Raw genomic sequence first — 17,781 nt, 5'->3', positions numbered from 1 at the left:
TCTACTGGTTTTGGTTTGGCTGCTGGTTTACTACAGCACAACCCTGCTTAAATTGTTCCAACTAGTTTAAAGGTTCCTCACACTGACTTCAATGTGTATCAATTTTGCAACTTTTTGCCCTTTGTTTTTCTCCGTAATGATGAGAGCTCATCTATCCTGTGTGCAGGTTTCTGGGTGTCCCTCCAGGAAGAGGAAGCTGCCCTCTGACTGGACCTCTACCCTTTGACCTCATCTACACCGACTACCACGGCTTGCAGCAAATGAAGCAGCACATGGGTCTTTCACTGAGGAAGCACAAGTCAGTCCTTTTTTCTTTTTTTTTCAATCTTTCTCTTTTTGTGTTTCTCATTTCAAAAACATGTCTTTATGTTTTAGGTGTGATGTTTGTTTGTGTTGCGTTCTGTTAACAGTAATGGCTTCCCTGATGAAACACTTGCATTACAGGCTGCTAGACACTGGGCTGGAAACTTCACTCTGCATCAGCATGAATCTCTTTTTCTAAACACTAATCAATGACCCAGGTGCAGACTTCTGGGTTTTTGTCACTTCCCTTTATCTCATATTCACAAACTCCCCCTGTGCATCTCTGCATATGTTATCTGCTTAGTTGTGTTCACTATAAGAAAACACAGCTCATTTATCTGAAGAAGCTCAAACAAGCCAACATTTTTTCACCCCTGCGAGCGGCTGCAAACTCTGTTCTCTGACAATAAATGCAGTTGGTAAAGTTTTTGTCTTTTGTTCCAGCTGGGCACTGCTGGAACATTCACAGTAAACAAGCAAATCCTCTTTTTTTTTTCCTGTCCAAACAAAAAAATAAAAAACAAAGCAAACAGCTTTTAATGCAAACTGAAACTCTGGCCAAAACATCTAGTTTCTGAAAATGGAACAGAACAAATCGTCAAAGTGTGAAAAAAAGCCAAGCATTTGGGCTGTGATATTGTGGTTATATATATTGTGTTCCTCCTCACATTTTGTTTTCATCCCTTTTTTCACTGAATGTATGAGAGGAGAAAGGGTGCTGCATTCATTAAGTCACTGAGAAGCATTTCACAAGAATGAAACTTGATTCTGCTTCATTTTGAATTCTCAAAAACACGACAGCAGCTAAATCCTCCGCTGATTCCAATCAGCATCAGTTCAAGGTCAGCTGATCAACTAGCACTCCTCAGCTGTCACTGAGTCACACACCGATACTTTAATTTCCTCTGCAGCCCTCACACCGATTAGAGATGCGGGGCATTGATGAATCTTCTCAGATTGTCAGATTGGATTACATCAATTTATTTTTGATTTCTCAGTGTGAATATTTACTGCTGATTAAGTGCTTAAAGTAATTGTCTGTATGTCTTCTTTCAAGCAACTCATCGTTAACTAAATGTCCTATCCCAGTTTTTCTGTTTAGTCGTTTGATCTGAGAAGTCTTGAACAAATTTTAGGATGTTTCAGTGTTAATGTGGTCAAAGCAGAGTAATCTATTCCCTGTTCATCATATGTTGCCTCAACATTATCAGAGGGAATTTTAAGGATGTTCCTGTCTATCAAAAGAGACTTGCACATGAAAAGGCAGATTAGCATCATCTTAAAACTTGTTTCTGAGAACAGTAACGGTGCATGTGTTGGACTCTGATTCAGTTTAGTCCAGATTGTGTTGTGATGTTTTCCAGCAGTGGGCCCTGTGGTGGCTGGAAAACAAGGCCGCGGTTGTCTCACCTTGAGGCCTGTGTGATCTCTTCTCAGTGAGGGGAGGCTGACAGAGGACACAGACACCCATCACCTCTGACAGTTTTACAACCAGAGACTCTGACTACAAGACACTGTTATAGCACAGAGACTAAGAGACTAATACTGTCTGTTTTCTCGTCCATGTTGTCCTGAGTGCTCTCTGAGCATGTTATTATGTAGACTTATTGTGTTGTGTGCTGCTGTGGTGAAGCACAACAAGGTAAATGGGATTTTGCAGTTTGTCTCAGTCGTTTAGGGGAAGAAGTATTATTCGAAAGCAAGAGACGACTTTGTTCTAATTTTAGCTCAGCCTGTTTCTTCTTCTTTTATCCCAGGTGCCACATCCGAGTGATTGACACCTTCGGCACCGAGCCTGCTTACAACCACGAGGAGTACGCCACTCTGCACGGCTACAGAACCAACTGGGGCTACTGGAACCTCCGTGGGCAGCAGTACATGACCATGTTTCGTACGTGAACTTATCATTTTATTTCTCTAACACAGATTTCAAATCTGCTCTTATTGAGATTGAGTATTGACAGTGTGTCTGCTCGTGGTAGCTGTCCAATCAAATGTGAGTTTGAATTTTCACAGTTGAGTATAAATCAATTGTGTTTTGATGCATGTACATGGACACGTGTACACGTGTGTTTATGTGACAGAGCTGAAAAAGACCTCAAGCTCTCAGAGGCGAGGCTTTGAGGCACCAGACAGAGAACTCACTCAACAGCTGTGCCTCCACAGATGCCGAAAGCCTCCTACTGTGGCCGAGCACCACCAGCCACACACACACACACACACACACACACACACACACACACACACACACACACACACACACACACACACACACACACACACACACACACACACACACACACACACACACACACACACACACACAATCATGACACATTTTGTGAAATTGGTGGTAGGAGAAACCTCAGATGTTTGCACAAGTCTCCAATTAATTCAGCGACAATGGGCAGCCCCGCTGTTTCCAAAATGCTCACTGTTATCACAAAGCCTGACACTGAAAGATGTCAGCTTTCATCTCAGGTTGGAGAATTGACTGAAAATACCGTATCTCTCTCCTTCCACTTGACAAATTGCTGCTGTAAAACATTTCCTTTCTGTCTGCAGCCATTCATAGTGTCGTTTTATTTCCTAAAAGCTGAGAGCCAAAACTGAAGCTAGCACTGACATTGTCAACCACACAGATACAGCTCAAGTAAACGGATCAAAATTTCTCAACATCAGAATACAGACACAACTTCAACCCCAGTAAATGCACCAATTTTTGTGTTTCACTGTAAAAAAAAGATTGTAATAAGAAAAACAACATTAGGAAATCTAACCTGGAATCTCCACAACAGTATAGTATAACCAATTTTTTTTAAAACATTAAATGGACTTGGAACTCTGTGTAGCCAATAACTTTGTTTGTCCTTGGCAGCCCACACTCCAGACAACTCCTTTATGGGTTTTGTGGCAGAGGAGCTGAATGAGACAGAGAGACTGAATATTCAGAGGAACAAGGTTAACAATATGGCGGTTGTGTACGGAAAAGAATCCAGCATGTGGAAGGTTAGTATGAGTCCATAACCCCTGAAAAAACATGTCTATAAATTTAGCACATTTTTGTAGCCCATTTAGAGTTTGTGAGAGTAAGAAAATATTTTTGCAGGATTCATAACATGCTGTGATTATGTTGTTTCTGTAAGGGGGACATTTTTACCATAGTTATAACTATATGTTATATACTATTAATGCTTTCAAAGGTGTTTGAATGTGATAAAATTAGGATGCACAATACATTTGGAGAATTGAACTAAATATCACTTTCCCACTATATTTTACATTTCCTGCAAACAAGTTCCCCCCTCCAGGAATCTGGCCTGAAGCGGGATGGTAGAGGAACAATTGTTTTTGTTAAGAGTAAATTTTCTCTCCGAGTGTCTGCCAAGGTTTCTCGCTCTTCCTGTAACTTTGAAGTGTGCTGCAGCCTCCCTCAAGCTTTGCTTCGCTTCAGTATGGTTGCTGCTTTGTTCCTACACTGCCATAGCATTCCCTGTTAAGATTTGTGAATGTGAAAGATTGCTGGGTAAAAGCCAGTAAAGTGTCGGGGTCTCTCCAGACAGAGGACACGCCCTCCTCTGAAGCAGCATCCTCCTCCTCAGGCTGGTGGTTCATAATTAGAGATTTGGAGCCTGTAAAGGTCCTCTGAAATGAGACGGAATAATACTTTTTGTCATGTTGTCCCTTTTTCCTCATATCTGCATCTTTTGATTCACTTCTCTGCTGTTCTTACTCCTGTTCTCACTGAACTATTTGTATTCACCATCTCATGATGCATCATTGATGGATTCACACAGCTTCAAGTGAGTACACCTGCTTCTCACTGCCATCATTGATTCTCCAAATGCCAAAACTCAAACAGAGGGTGTTCTTAGTCTGTTCTGTTGCCTGGAAAATATGTTGTGTTCCACTTCAGTTGTGTAGGCACACATATATGAATAAGAACATTTACATTTTAGTTCAGGAAACAATAATTTCACAATGTGTCAACAGACCTCCTCACAATAATTTAAAGTTTTTCATCCAACATTTAGACCTGGCCAAAATATTCTAATGTAGGAGGATTATCCTATGAAATACATGTTTTTAAACTTTGAATAATCACACACGATGAACACGTTTTAATTTGAAGTCTGAAAATGGAAATAGTACAGCAGAAAATAGTGGGACTTTATTTTCTTTGATCTGGACAATCATAGCTGCCACATGCATGTATATTTTAAATAGATAATGTGGAATTAAAAATATATTATTTGTCATTTGTGATTGTGGAGTATTAGTACAGCTACTACTTAAATATCCAGCAAGACAACAGATCACAAGAAATGCTGTACATTTGTAGAATATATTTTTGAGCACAGAAAGTGAGACATTCTGGGAAATGTGTTTTTTTAATGAGAGCTAGAAGAATGCGGAATATAAAAAAAACATTTAATACATACTTTCTATTTCACCATGATAACAGGATACAGTTATAATTCACAAGTTGTCCACAGCTGCAGTTCTTATTTTGCAGACCTCTTTCAATTCTTTGTGGTGACAGATTTTACATGGATTATACCTTTTAGTAAAAGAAAGTATGATTTCATCACCATGATACTCTAACACAACAGCACAAAATGAAAAATGTGGCATAACACTCAGATTACATTTATAAATGATTCATACCTCGAAGCTTTCGTAAATAATTCATAACATTCCCCCAGATTTTTTTTTAGATAAACTCATTTATTAAAAAAAAAAAAAAAATCCAGAAAATTGTCCCCGCAGGGTGACACAGAAGATGTATGTTGAATATCAGTCTTTTGTGATCCATTAAAAATCCACAGGTACTATTAGTTACCAAGATCATGATGTAATTGCTCAGTCGGCTCATTAGATCTGCTTCCGCTCACCTAATTTAATCAACCGATACTTGTGCACAGGTTGGGGTGATACTTCAGTCCCCCTCAACAGCTTTGGGCTTTTTTTCTCTTGCGCTTTTCCAAATGGCTATGTGTAATACACTGCAGCAAAATGGCCAAAAACTGTCCCAAAATGTTTTGTAGAAAATTCATCATGACCATGCTTAATAAATCATAGTCATTGATTATACTTTCTTGATTGTTGTTGTTCTGAATTTGTACCCTCATGGTTAAAATGTACTTATTGTAAATCGCTTTGGATAAAAGCGTCAGCTAAATGAAATGAAATGTAATGTAATTGATGAAAATTCACCTTAATTAACGCTTTATACAATGTGTTGTTCATACATGAGATCATGAATGATTAATGAGATATTAATGCATGAAGTAATGCTGAAGATATGCATGAATTCATGATTATTCATGTACCCTTATCCTAAAGTGTTAGAGTCTTTAATTTTGAACTAAATCATCGTGGCAAATACTGCTCCAGAGATGTCTTGCGTCTTTCAGAACAGTCTTAAAAATAATGGCAATATGTGCCAAACACGAAAATAAAATGTACTAATTGGGATTTAGAGGAGTGACAAAATGCAAATTTGAATGCAAATGAGATGACTCACCTTTTTAGAAGTGTTTGCACTGATAAATGAGTCACTTAGCTGAGCCCCTCTTCAAGTGCTTAACTCATTTTGCCTCCCCCGTACGTCTCAAAGGGGAAAGAAAAGTTCCTGGCTATTCTGCATCGTTACATGGAGATCCATGGGACAGTTTACTATGAGACGCAGCGTCCCCCAGAGGTGCCTGCCTTTGTGAAGAACCACGGCCTGCTGCCTCAGCAGGAGCTGCAGCAGCTCCTCAGAAAGGCCAAGGTGGGTTTACATGACTGACGCTTGTTTCCTGAGCTCATAAAATGTTTGCATGCACAATTTCTGCATCATAATGAACTGTTTTAAGTTATAATGCTTTTGTACAGTTGAACTAAATCTTCTATTAGTATTGACCTGATAAATCTCCTGTTCTTTCTCATTTTCTTGACCAGCTCTTCATTGGATTTGGCTTCCCATATGAAGGCCCCGCCCCTTTGGAAGCGATAGCCAATGGCTGCATCTTTCTCCAACCTAAATTTAATCCCCCTCACAGCTCTCTCAATCACGACTTCTTCAGAGGGAAGCCTACTTCCAGGAAGGTAGATATCCACTTAAAAAACAGTGAACTTACTTTAGGATTCATATTATTCATCGTACAAATAAAGTGCACTCCACAACACCACTATCTGATCTTGGAGTTGCTGTTAAATGTGATTGTGAATATATTCCATTTATGCCCTCCTCAGGTGTCCTCTCAGCATCCCTACGCCGAGCAGTATATTGGCAGGCCACATGTCATCACTATCGACTTCAATAACTCTGAAGAGTTTGATGCAACCATCCGTGAAATCATGAGGATCAATGTATGCCCCTTTTTTTTTTTTTTTTTTGGGCGTTTGCCATCCAAACTTAGCACCACTCATTCAACAAAATAATGGTCTTCTAAAATTATAGCCTACCACGGCACTCACTGCTGCATAATGGCGTAGGTGAGAGCATAATTTGCTCTCGCACACCCCCCTACCAGCTGGTTTGACCCACTTTTGAAGCCCTCAGCCTTTAATAGAGCTCTTAATCATGACATCCGACATTACAGCAAAATGCTTAGCTGGCTCTCTCTCTGCTCTTCGCACTCCTAATTGCTTGAGATATTGAGCGGCTCAGTAGGGAAACTGTGCCCACACCTGGGTTTACATGGCAGCTTTCCAGAGGCCATCCCCACAGGCAATGAGCATTGTCCACAGCAGATCGTGTTAATCAATCACACTGTGCTCAATCTGTCACCAGAACGACACAGAGCCACTGCCAGGGCTCTCATGGTGTCGAGAAGCATGTGTGCCTCCACCTGCCAGGTGTGTTAAATAGACCGTGTGTTTCCTGGTGATAGAGACCAAACGAAGTAGCTGTTGTGGCACTGGTAAGTGCTTAAAAAGTGCATCCAAAGGGAGGGAAAAACAATAATCACACACAATGAGCAAGTTTTAATTTGAAGTCTGAAAGTGGAACTAGTAGAGCAGAAAAGAGTGGGACTTTATTTTCTTTGAGCTGGACAATCATAGCTGCCACATTCATGTATAGTTTAAATAGATAATGTGGAATTAAAAATATATTATTTGTCACTTGTGACTGTGGAGTATTAGTACAGCTACTACTTAAAAATCCTACAAGACAACAGATCACAATAAATTCTGAAAATGTTTGAGCACAGAAAGTGAGACATTTGGGGATTTTTTTTTTTTTTTTTTTTTTTTTAAATTGAAAGTTAAAAGAATGATAAATATAAAGTTTCTGCAAGCAACTTGTTTGTTTAGCTGAAAGCCAGCCTGATCTGTTACAAAATCTGACTACCCCTCTCTAGCTCACTCATTAACATATATTGTATATTTTATCTGCACAAAATCCAAAATGTTCTATTCTTCAGAGGTTATGTGTCAGATTTTTTATTGGCTCAGAGCAGTTACTTCCTGTTGTCTCCGTTAGTTGCCTGGCAACCGGTTCCTTTTGGTTACATTTTTGGTTTCGTGAGCTGGTGCGTGGATTTTGCTGCCATTGTACAGAGCCAGCCTACCCGTTTCCTCCTTTTCAAGGTCTTTGTGCTATGCTAAGCTAACCAACTGCTGGTGGTAGCTTCATATTTACATTGCAAACATGAAAGGGTATTGATTTGGTCATCTATCTCTTGGTAGGAGCAATTATCTGCATTTCCCAAAACTCGGGATAGTAACAGTTCAGTAATGTTTAAGCTTAATGACACAAATCCCTATATAGGATTATGTATGTCTCGGTAACATACAGTGAGTTTACGTCTATATTTCACTTAATGTTTTTTACTCAGGTTTTGGTGAGGTTTGTTGACAAACAGTGCTGCTGCTCATGTTGTTGACAACTTCTGTCAGTCTGAGAAACTGTTGGCTGGGATTTTAATGGCACCATGTCAACAGTGTCTGACGGAAGCGAACAAACATTTAACTGATAAAGAAGTACTAAAATGTCTGGAACACCTGCCTGATCTTCCTCGCCAGCTGGGCTAATGTGATTTTCTTTTTCTGGAAATTGCTGTTAGACCACAGAACTTGCCTCAGGAGCAGAGACGAAGTTTCATTTTCAGTCATCGATCATAGAAAGGAAATAATGAATGTTGCTCATATTTTGGGAGCCAAGCAATGCAGTCAGTTGTGCTATATATATTGTACAGTCATTTAAAGAATGTTTTCTGCTGCTGAATTCAAATCACCCTCCATGAAGCATTTTTTTTCCCTCTCTGACACGGATTCTATTACATAAAGATGCCCAAAAGGCAAATTGCATTGCAGAATAGCTGATGAAGTGCCAGATACATTTCATTAAACTCAGATGAAATAAAGTAATAAGAGAGTGCTAAAAGGAACACAACACTAAAAGGAGCCATTTATCAATTTAAAAGCCTAGTAAACAGTGAGATCTCACTTGAGGCACCGTGGGAGACATTCAGATCCTCACAGGATGTATTGTTTCCTGGTATATTTCATAGTTACTAATGTCATCAAACCACAGTAGGATTAAAAATGCAATGATAAATATAAACCTGTCTCCAGAGATATGGACCGATGGTTATTTTTTTTCTCCCTGTCATGAGCCTATTTGCTTGAAGTATTACATCACAGAGGAAATGCTATTGATCAGTGTTTTCTTAGCGAATTTTAAACCATTGTCTGCCATCAAAAATCAGACAATGAGTGACGGGCCTTTACAGCTACACTGATAACTGCACCCAAAGGACCCAGAATACACCGAAACCACCACCTCTGTGCTGCATGACCTGTGGTCCGCTCTTAGTGCAATCCATTGTTTGACATATTGATGTGGTCATCACTAAAAAATAATGAAATCAATTTTTAAAGCTGTCACCTGTGATGTATTAGGTCATTGATTTTAATGTGAGGCTTGTGGCATGATATAAGCCTTTCACAATTACGCTAATGAATACGTCAACTTTGATTAACAATCAGATGCTCAGTTCCTGTAATTACAATGGCTTGGTTCTTTGGAAACACACTCACACACACACACAGCTTCACTGCTTCTTCATCTGTGCACACATCTGTGTCTGCAGGTGAAGCCGTTCCTGCCCTACGAGTACACCTGTGAGGGGATGCTTGAAAGAGTTCACGTCTACATTCAGAACCAGGTGGGTGTCACAACTCAAACCAGGAAGTGATGCATCATCAGATTTCAATAGGAATGATTTGTCGGTGCATTTGTTGCCTCTTAGCAGGGAAGGTTGATCACATAGAAATAAAACCATAGAAATAGATGTGGAACATTAATTATTCAGTTCCTTGTGTCTGGCTCAACTACCGTTGCCCTTTCCAAGTATTAATGTCGTCGAGCAAACACTGCTTGTAATAGAATTACTGAAAATACTACAGTTTGGTAAACAAACAATACTAATGAATTGTAATCATTGGTACAAAAATGGATTGGTCAAACCATTTTAGTTGCTGTCCTATGTATTTACATTATATTGTACAACTAGTTGGCTAGTTTCAACTGATGTTTAAAATGTTTTTTCTTTATCAATGCAGCTTTCATAACCTGTGAAATTATTTTTAAGAAATAATTTGAGATTTTGAAAAGTATGCTCAATTACTCTGCTTAATCACGAGTCAGATACTAACATTATTTTTACTTGATTTGTGTGTGCGTGTGTGTATTACTTTGCTTCCCTCTTTTATTAATGTGTCTTAGTATTTTAAATGTTGTTTATACTGACTGCTGTTTCATATTTTGTAAAGCATGAAACAGCCTTCAGCAAAATAATCGATGCCACTCTTACAGTCCTGCTCAGAATTATTGGCACTCCTGAATTTTAAGTACAGAATTTAAAATGTCCTCAGAAATAAATGCAAGTGGACCAATTTTGTATTAACAGGACATTTAACATAACGTCCAAAGTAATTGAACAGCAACAAAAAATACAGACATAAACTGTACACTGGATACAATTATTGGCACTCTTTGGATGAATTTAAATCAGTTTCTGAAACAAAATTAAAAAACTAATTTTAATTTCCAGGGTTCACATGACCTGAATTAACCAGTGAACAGTTTTACTGCATAAAAGTGAGCTCTGTGTTTCCAGTTTTATTTTTCACAAAACAAGAGAGCTGTTTGAGAGCATCAGAGATGCTATTATCAAAAGAAATAACAATTCCAAAGGCGATCTCTAAAGATCTTGAAATTATACTTCAACACTTTATAATATTACAGTCATAAAACTGTTAAGATGCCTTCCGGATGTGGTGCTGAGAAGAGAGAGGTCGGTGAAGGTTGGTGCAGATTGTAGAAAAAACACCTCACAAGACATCCTAAGAGCTTCAGACTGACCTGGAGCAATCTCGAGTGGTGGTTTCAACCGCTATCATTCACTAAACACTAAATCAAGAGCTCTATGGATGAAAGCCAAAGAGGACACCACTATTCAATAAAACACACAAAAGGGCATGACTATTTGCGAAACCTTGATAGTCTTAAGAGAGTACTCAGAGAGCTCTGACCTCCACCAAGGCAAATAATCCATGATAAAAGATTACAAAGGCTTTTTAGAGAGAAATGGATCACCCAGTGTCAGAAAACTAGGTTTCAGGTGACGGTATTGGTTCTTTTAGTAGGACAACAACCCAAAGGACACATCCAGCAGCACAAAAGAATGTTTGAAAAGGAAAAGAATGAACTGTTTTAAACTGGGCAGCAATTAATCCTGACCTAAAATGTATTGGAACCCTTGTGAAAGAGCTGAAATCTGCCATTGCAAAAAAAAATCTAAGTCAGAGTTTGAATGCATTTCAGTGAAAAACTGGCAGAAACTACCAGCAGGTGATGCAAGAAGCATCTAGGATAGCTAATAGAAACATTTAGATGCTGCATTGCTGCGGTTCTGCCACAAAATATTAGTCAGGGGCACCAGTAATCATCTCCAAGGTACATTTTGTGCTTTTATTATTTCCCTACTATGCATTTTTTTTTCTTTTGTTCATTAGCTTTTGGCATTTTCAGAAATAGATATTCGCTTTGGATCTGCTAGATGGATGTTAGTCTTCCAACAGCTCATGTCTATTGGGAGAGGATTATGGGATATGGTGGGAGTAGGAGTGTCCATTAAAACCACTTTATTTCCTTACATTTCACCAGCATTTTAGTCAACATACAGGATGGTGTTCAAAAGTGCAGATTATTGGCAATGCCATTCATAAATGCCACCTGGCGATGATGAAAAAACAAGGTGATATGAGACCCATTTGGCGTTCTGTTACCAGGACTGTAAATCTATACACTGAATATAAAGCTGGCTTTTCCTTGTTTTTATTGGTTGGTCTGGCACAGTAACATCCTGCAGTCCTTTCATGACCAAGATGCTGCCTGTTAACCAGCAGACACTCCAGAAAGTTAACTTGAAAGGCCAAATTAAAATTACTTAAGCAATAAAACAGTGGAAGTGAGACGTAACTTGTTAATTAAAAGTCACGGTTTGTACAAATTATACAAGCGAGACACAATGTGTTAATTAGTGAGTTTTAGAGGAACTGGATGGCAGATCGGTTTCACCGTATTTCCAGTCTTACTCCCAAGCAAACCTAATAGACTGCAAGCTGTAACTTCAAATTTACAGTACAGATATGAGAGTGGTATCGATCTTGTCATGTCATTCATAGCAAGTAAGTGTATTCCCAAAACTGGCAGATTTTCCCATTCAATATTGCTGGCATTTGTATTCTGTCCTATTCTGGGGAAAATACAAGTTTGGTATGTGTAGTATAGTTACAGAGTTGAGTGGTTTATGCTGCAGTAGTTTCTTCGTTTTGACCGTTTAGGGTGGAACATGTCCAGCGTTTTACAATTCTTTTTTGGACCGTTTTGAGTGAATCATCCTGGTACTTGTGGTGTACTGCATGTTTCTAAATGTAGGCACGCAAAATAGTGTTGAGTGTTAGTACGTAAGTACACCATTTGGAACACAGACTTTCTGTCGTCGACCAAACTTTATCAGGTGGTTGGACACCCGAGACATTCTCAGCTTTCTTACTCACTTGCCAAACATCATCTTTTCCAATGACATACTGTGTCCACATTTCATGTCCTAATAGAGGTAAATATAAAACTAGGGCAGATTATGGATGGGGAAAAGAAGCACAACATTTGAACATAAGGTTGAGAGCACAAAGGGTGAGTGTTTTCACCTCTGCTCATCAGGACATTCTCCCTTCTACGCGTAAGGAGCTTGCTGTTGGATCTTTGTTCTTGGGCCAGTCCATTTTATTGTTTTTGAAGTATTTTAATTAATTTACTGATTCCACAGCTCTTTGAACAGATACACACAACCACAATGTATCAATCCACATATTCAGCCCGTAACGTTTTTCTTGTTTCCAAGCCTGTTATTTGTTGAGAACTTTGATGTCCCTGCTAACCTTGGTAGTTTAGAGGAATTTAAACAAAATGTTGGATGAATCAATGTCTGATAATAACAGCAACTGCAGCTGGAGCAGCAAGCATTATGTGTCCATTGAGGTGATTTACTGAACTTCCCTGAGTTCACTTTCTGTGGTTTCCTTGTTGCTTGGACTCAATATTCATCCCTCTCCTACATTGCATGGCTCATCTATTAAATCCTTTTTTTTTTTTTTTTTTTCACAGGCGCCAGCTGCAAGCTTAGACTAGCAGAGTTTATAATTTTTCTCAATGATGCCCCCGGAGCTCGGTGATGAAAGGGGAAAGTATTGCTCGTATATAATGCACCTGTTATCCAGCTTTTTAATGGAAATGAATCAGTAATCAAGATAAGATATATGAACTGTATGTGTTTTACTGTTGTAGTTTTTTGTTTTTGAACTGCCAAAAATGGCAAAATATAAACAGGAAATCCTCTAAAAAATAAACCACTGCACATACTCACACATTTATATGCAGTTATTTACAGATGTTGTCATCTTCTGCCACATCTGTCGACTTGTGATGGCTGGTATACTGTCTGGCAGTGGCAGGTTAAGGAAATGTGTTAGCCTCTGCTCTGACACCATTTCTCCCCCGCGTTCAGAAATAATGCACACACACACACACACACAAAATCAACGTGCCATGACTGACTGAGACTGACTAGCCGCCTGGTGCGATACAAGGGCAGACTTCCAATCAGACTCTCCTCCCTTTTCATTTCTTCTACTTTTCTCAACGTTCTCTTTCCCCTTATCTGACTTTTTCTCTTTTTAATTTTTAAATTTCTGTAGTTGCACACATCTTTTCGCCTAACTTTCCTCCTTTATGACTCAATCTCTCTTCCTCGTTATCTTTCACTACAACTTCCCCTCACCTCCGTTCACTGGCAGAGCCGCAGTCCTTCAGCTCAGTCCTTTCCCCTGAAAGCTTTAACTGCTATCTATCACTGAATTTATGAGAAAGGCAGGTGGTGTTTATTTCTTTTCCAGTCTATTTGCCTGTTTGAGTCACACACATTTAGATAGGAAAGAAAGAAAGATGACAGATTATTCAGATAATTACTGAAAATATCTGATGTTAATTGGGGCTGGTTGAGGTCAAACACTGGTGTACAGTAGTGAAATATGATTATTTTTTAGACATCAGTTAGGGCTGCAGGAGAATGCCCAAAAAATAAATTAGAGATACATGTTTGGATGGACACAAAACCTACTGATGATGTCACCAAATCCCAGTATGTGATACACCACCACCAACAACTGTGGGGATTTCATCAACTTCTCAAATATATACGAGCAATGATAATTACAAAAAACTTGCTGAAAAAGCTGAAGTGACAGGATGTGTTTTGTTTGTTTGTGTCTGATTTGTTTTTTTTGTGATTGATTGAACATTACTCAGTGAGTTGGAATGAACAATTAGTCATCTCAGTGTGGGTCAGAACCAATCAATCAGAAAAGAAAACTGTAAATAGCTGCTTACAGTAAAAGAAATAATAATAAAATAAATAAATAAATAAAATAATAGTTGCATAATGTTACAAAATATAACAAGACTGTAACATATGAAGTTATAGCTTACTGTATTCAAGGAAAGACTTTTACAGATAAAGTTCCTACTTCCATAGCTTTGGCCATCTGTCTGGTCCATTTTAGCACATTTGGCTCACAGCAGCATCACTGGAACTGAGTCCAGAAGGACAGAAACACCAGCAGCCAGTTGTACATAAAAATGCAAATGACCAACCACATTAAGTCAAGTAAAGACCTAAAGTGAACACTTATCAACTGTCCACTGTAGTCATCCATTGCTCTGAGCAATGTGTGCACAGATAATGATTTAACAAATAAACAACAAAATAATATTTAGTGTAAAAACCCCACAATTAAGGTCATGACTTTCACCTTCACATTCCCCCTAAAGTAGACACATCATATGTACGTATCATGGATAAACTCCACTCCAACCTGTGTGACTGCAGCTGTTTGTTGGAACAAATGTGGAAACTAAAGTCGTGTGAAATATTATCATCAAAAATCCACAAAAATAAGACCCAGGTTGGTTCTCGACGAATCGAAAGAAAGACATAATATCAAACACAAGCATCTCCACGCATCATGTGCTTCTCATCTGTCTCTTTACCTTGCCCCTTTTCATACCTCCTTATTTTCATGATGAGCTGTGTGTGCGTGCGTGTGAATCACGGATGTGTTTAGGAGGGGAAGTGCAGCAGAGAGAGATTGGAAGCCGGGTTATTGCCTGCGGCCACAAGGAGCCTGTTTAATAAATGGGGCTGAAGGCCAGAGGGACATGTCAGAGAAATGTTATTACCTTGGTTTATGAATAGCCCCAGCTGGAGGGGGGGGATCTAATCAGGGCTCTCAACACAGTCTTATTCTGCCTCCAAATCTCATTTGTTATTGGGAGCCATAACTTCACCCATATTATTTCCTGAGAGGTTGACGAGGACCTGATGAGCACTTTTCTATTTTAATGCTTCTTTTTATTGTTTAAGTTGTACCAGCTTCAGTCCAGGAATTTTATTTGTTGCCGAGCTGAATGTATAATTTGTCACAGCTCCATAGTGGAGTATAGTGATTGTTTATTTGACTGGTCTGTGCCATTTTACCTTTTTGCTCCTGCAGGATTTTTGTTCCCCCGAAGCTCCGTTTCCTCCGATAAACTCGTCTCGGGCTTGGCTGGGATATCCTCCCAGTCCTTTCATCCACCTGCCGAACTCCAGAATCCTGACATGGGCCTCCAACACTAGCTCCTTCTCATCCTGGCCGCCTCTCAGTGCGCTGCGACTTCTGGCTTCGCTGCAGGGCCAATCGTGTGTGAAGGCATGCCAGAATGAAGGACTAATCTGCGAACCCGCCTTGCACCGTTTCATCAACATTAGGGAGGCCTTTAGCGCGTAAGATGCGTTTTCATTTGGTTAATGTGTTAAATGACATTCATTTGACCAGCACATTTGTTACCTTTTTATTTGTTCCTATTGGCAGATGGCAAAGGAAACCCGTCATGCTCAGTTTGCGTTTAGTTTATTTTGCATTTCTTAAGTTGCATGACCAGAAAAATGACCAGAAAAGAACGTTTTTTTGGACAAAATAAAAAATAAATTGTATAAAAATTAAATAAATTGTTTTCAATCATGCTTGTGTTGCTCACCATAATACTTCCACATCTTATCTTTCATGTTTGAGTGTGAAAGTTGTGGCAGGGATAAGGTGTATGACAATGGCCAATGCACTCGCAGCCTTATTGTGAAATGTAATGTAACGTCTTATTGGAACTGTCTCCTTGTGCATCATGAGGACTTCATTCCTGAAAACAATATATTTGACTATAACCTTTCCCACAAACAGTGTCATGCCTCATGTGCACTTCTAGTCTCAAAATGATGCAGTGGTACAACGTAGAGAAAACACTGGCTTACCCTTTCGCGTGTTACATTTCCCTTCACTCTAAAGGCAACACTGTAGGATTAATATTAAGTATGTTGGTTGAATAATCATTCTTACCCTCTGGCATTAATATTAAACACATTACTGAGTAACATTAATGGATTTTTTTATTCTTTCATTACACTGTAAACTGTCCTCATCCTCTGCCTTTGTTCCCAGGCTGGACTTCCAGTGTGAAGGATTGGAGTCGGAGATGAACCACCTCTTCCCCGCCTTCTCAGCAGAGCATGCCGAATGTGGCCTGCAGCAGGACCCGCTGCTGTTCAGCTGCGCGGGCTCCAGTGCCAAATACCAGCGCCTTTGCCCCTGCAGAGACTATCGTAACGGCCAGGTGGCACTGTGCAGGGACTGCCTATGACCACAGGAGGACCTGCTCGTGCTGTTGATACTTGGAAAGACCCAGGCTACTCCGGGAGACTCTCTCTGGCAAGGAGGCTCAGTGGTAAAAAAAACAAAAAACAAGCTGTAATACATAAATAGTGACTGTGCTACCTTACCTCTGACCCAGGACTGGCTACCAAAGTAGGTAAGGTGTCACCAACCTCTCAGGGAACTGCATGATTGTACTTTGAATCTGGTGGGTTTAAAGCCTCAGTTTACAGGTTTACATGGCTGCATTAGGACCACAGTCTTTACAAAAGTCATGAGTAAATGTGTAACTTGATGGATCAGTTAGATTAGTAAAGAAATCATGAGCAATCAAAAGGAAAGCTTTGATAAAACATTTGCAGATGCTTTAATTTCAGAAGTGTGTTGACTCGGTGTTAAGTGTGTGAATACTTAAAGTATCATAGTGGAGTTTGGATATTTATACAAGATGCACCCAAAGCCATTTACACCATGTATGAAATGTACTATTTTACATGTTCTGTGAATATATTTGTACATAAACATTGTTTAATAAAAAAGAGGGTGAAAAGAGGTTGCCACTGTTTATAATAAGGGTGTTTTTACATATATATATATATATATATATATATATATATATATATATATGCAAATATTCATGTTGCTCCTTTATAGAAAAGGAACTGTGAGCTGCATTACTGCTTTTGAATAACAAACATACTTTACATGACCTGGCGTTTATTAAAAGGTGCTTGTCACCCAAAGTAAACTAGGTTTGACAGACTGTGTACTCACATGTCCATATTGATGATTCTGAGTGGATACGTGCATGTATCTGTCACCCTCCCATGTACATCATGCCCTGTCTGTCTACTGCATGCTTACTTGCCTTTGATGTAATGTTTATGATTCAGAGGGGCTGCACAAGGTATGTCCAACAACACAATATTTTTCTGAAACAGGATCATTAAAGACTTTCATATTTCTGAGGAAGCGCTCTGTGATTCACATTGATGTTATTTATAATTAATCTATATATACTGCCTAACTGTTACATTTCTAAATTAACTTTTACTGTTAGAACATGGCTGTGATGTTGAACAAACCTGGAGCCGCTCTCCTCTTTAATGGTGTCACTACAAGGAAAAAAAAAAAATCTCAAAAGTCTAAAACTAGATTCTTCCCTTTTTTGGGGGT

At 39.1% G+C, this 17,781-nt stretch overlaps 1 protein-coding gene across 1 annotated transcript in view; it reads left to right on the top strand.

The window, feature by feature from the left end:
* The window catches only part of LOC138627577 (alpha-1,6-mannosylglycoprotein 6-beta-N-acetylglucosaminyltransferase B-like), a 63,811-nt gene extending 46,618 nt beyond the window's left edge, over positions 1 to 17,193 (top strand). Inside the window, exons 9-18 of the mRNA XM_069710004.1 lie at positions 167 to 298; positions 2,061 to 2,194; positions 3,182 to 3,312; positions 4,101 to 4,106; positions 5,924 to 6,079; positions 6,250 to 6,396; positions 6,544 to 6,660; positions 9,390 to 9,464; positions 15,415 to 15,686; positions 16,396 to 17,193. Coding sequence (XP_069566105.1) covers positions 167 to 298; positions 2,061 to 2,194; positions 3,182 to 3,312; positions 4,101 to 4,106; positions 5,924 to 6,079; positions 6,250 to 6,396; positions 6,544 to 6,660; positions 9,390 to 9,464; positions 15,415 to 15,686; positions 16,396 to 16,594 — 1,369 coding nt within the window. The 3' untranslated portion in view covers positions 16,595 to 17,193. The remainder of the gene's footprint in view (positions 1 to 166; positions 299 to 2,060; positions 2,195 to 3,181; positions 3,313 to 4,100; positions 4,107 to 5,923; positions 6,080 to 6,249; positions 6,397 to 6,543; positions 6,661 to 9,389; positions 9,465 to 15,414; positions 15,687 to 16,395) is intronic.
* The last annotated feature ends 588 nt before the right edge of the window (positions 17,194 to 17,781 follow it).

This window comes from Brachyistius frenatus, unplaced genomic scaffold, assembly GCF_029030835.1.
Source record: "Brachyistius frenatus isolate BFR_SWC_R1_liver_20210118 unplaced genomic scaffold, ASM2903083v1 Contig_88, whole genome shotgun sequence".
In the NCBI taxonomy this organism is placed as follows: domain Eukaryota; kingdom Metazoa; phylum Chordata; class Actinopteri; family Embiotocidae; genus Brachyistius; species Brachyistius frenatus.
This window is presented reverse-complemented; position numbering and strand designations above follow the sequence as displayed.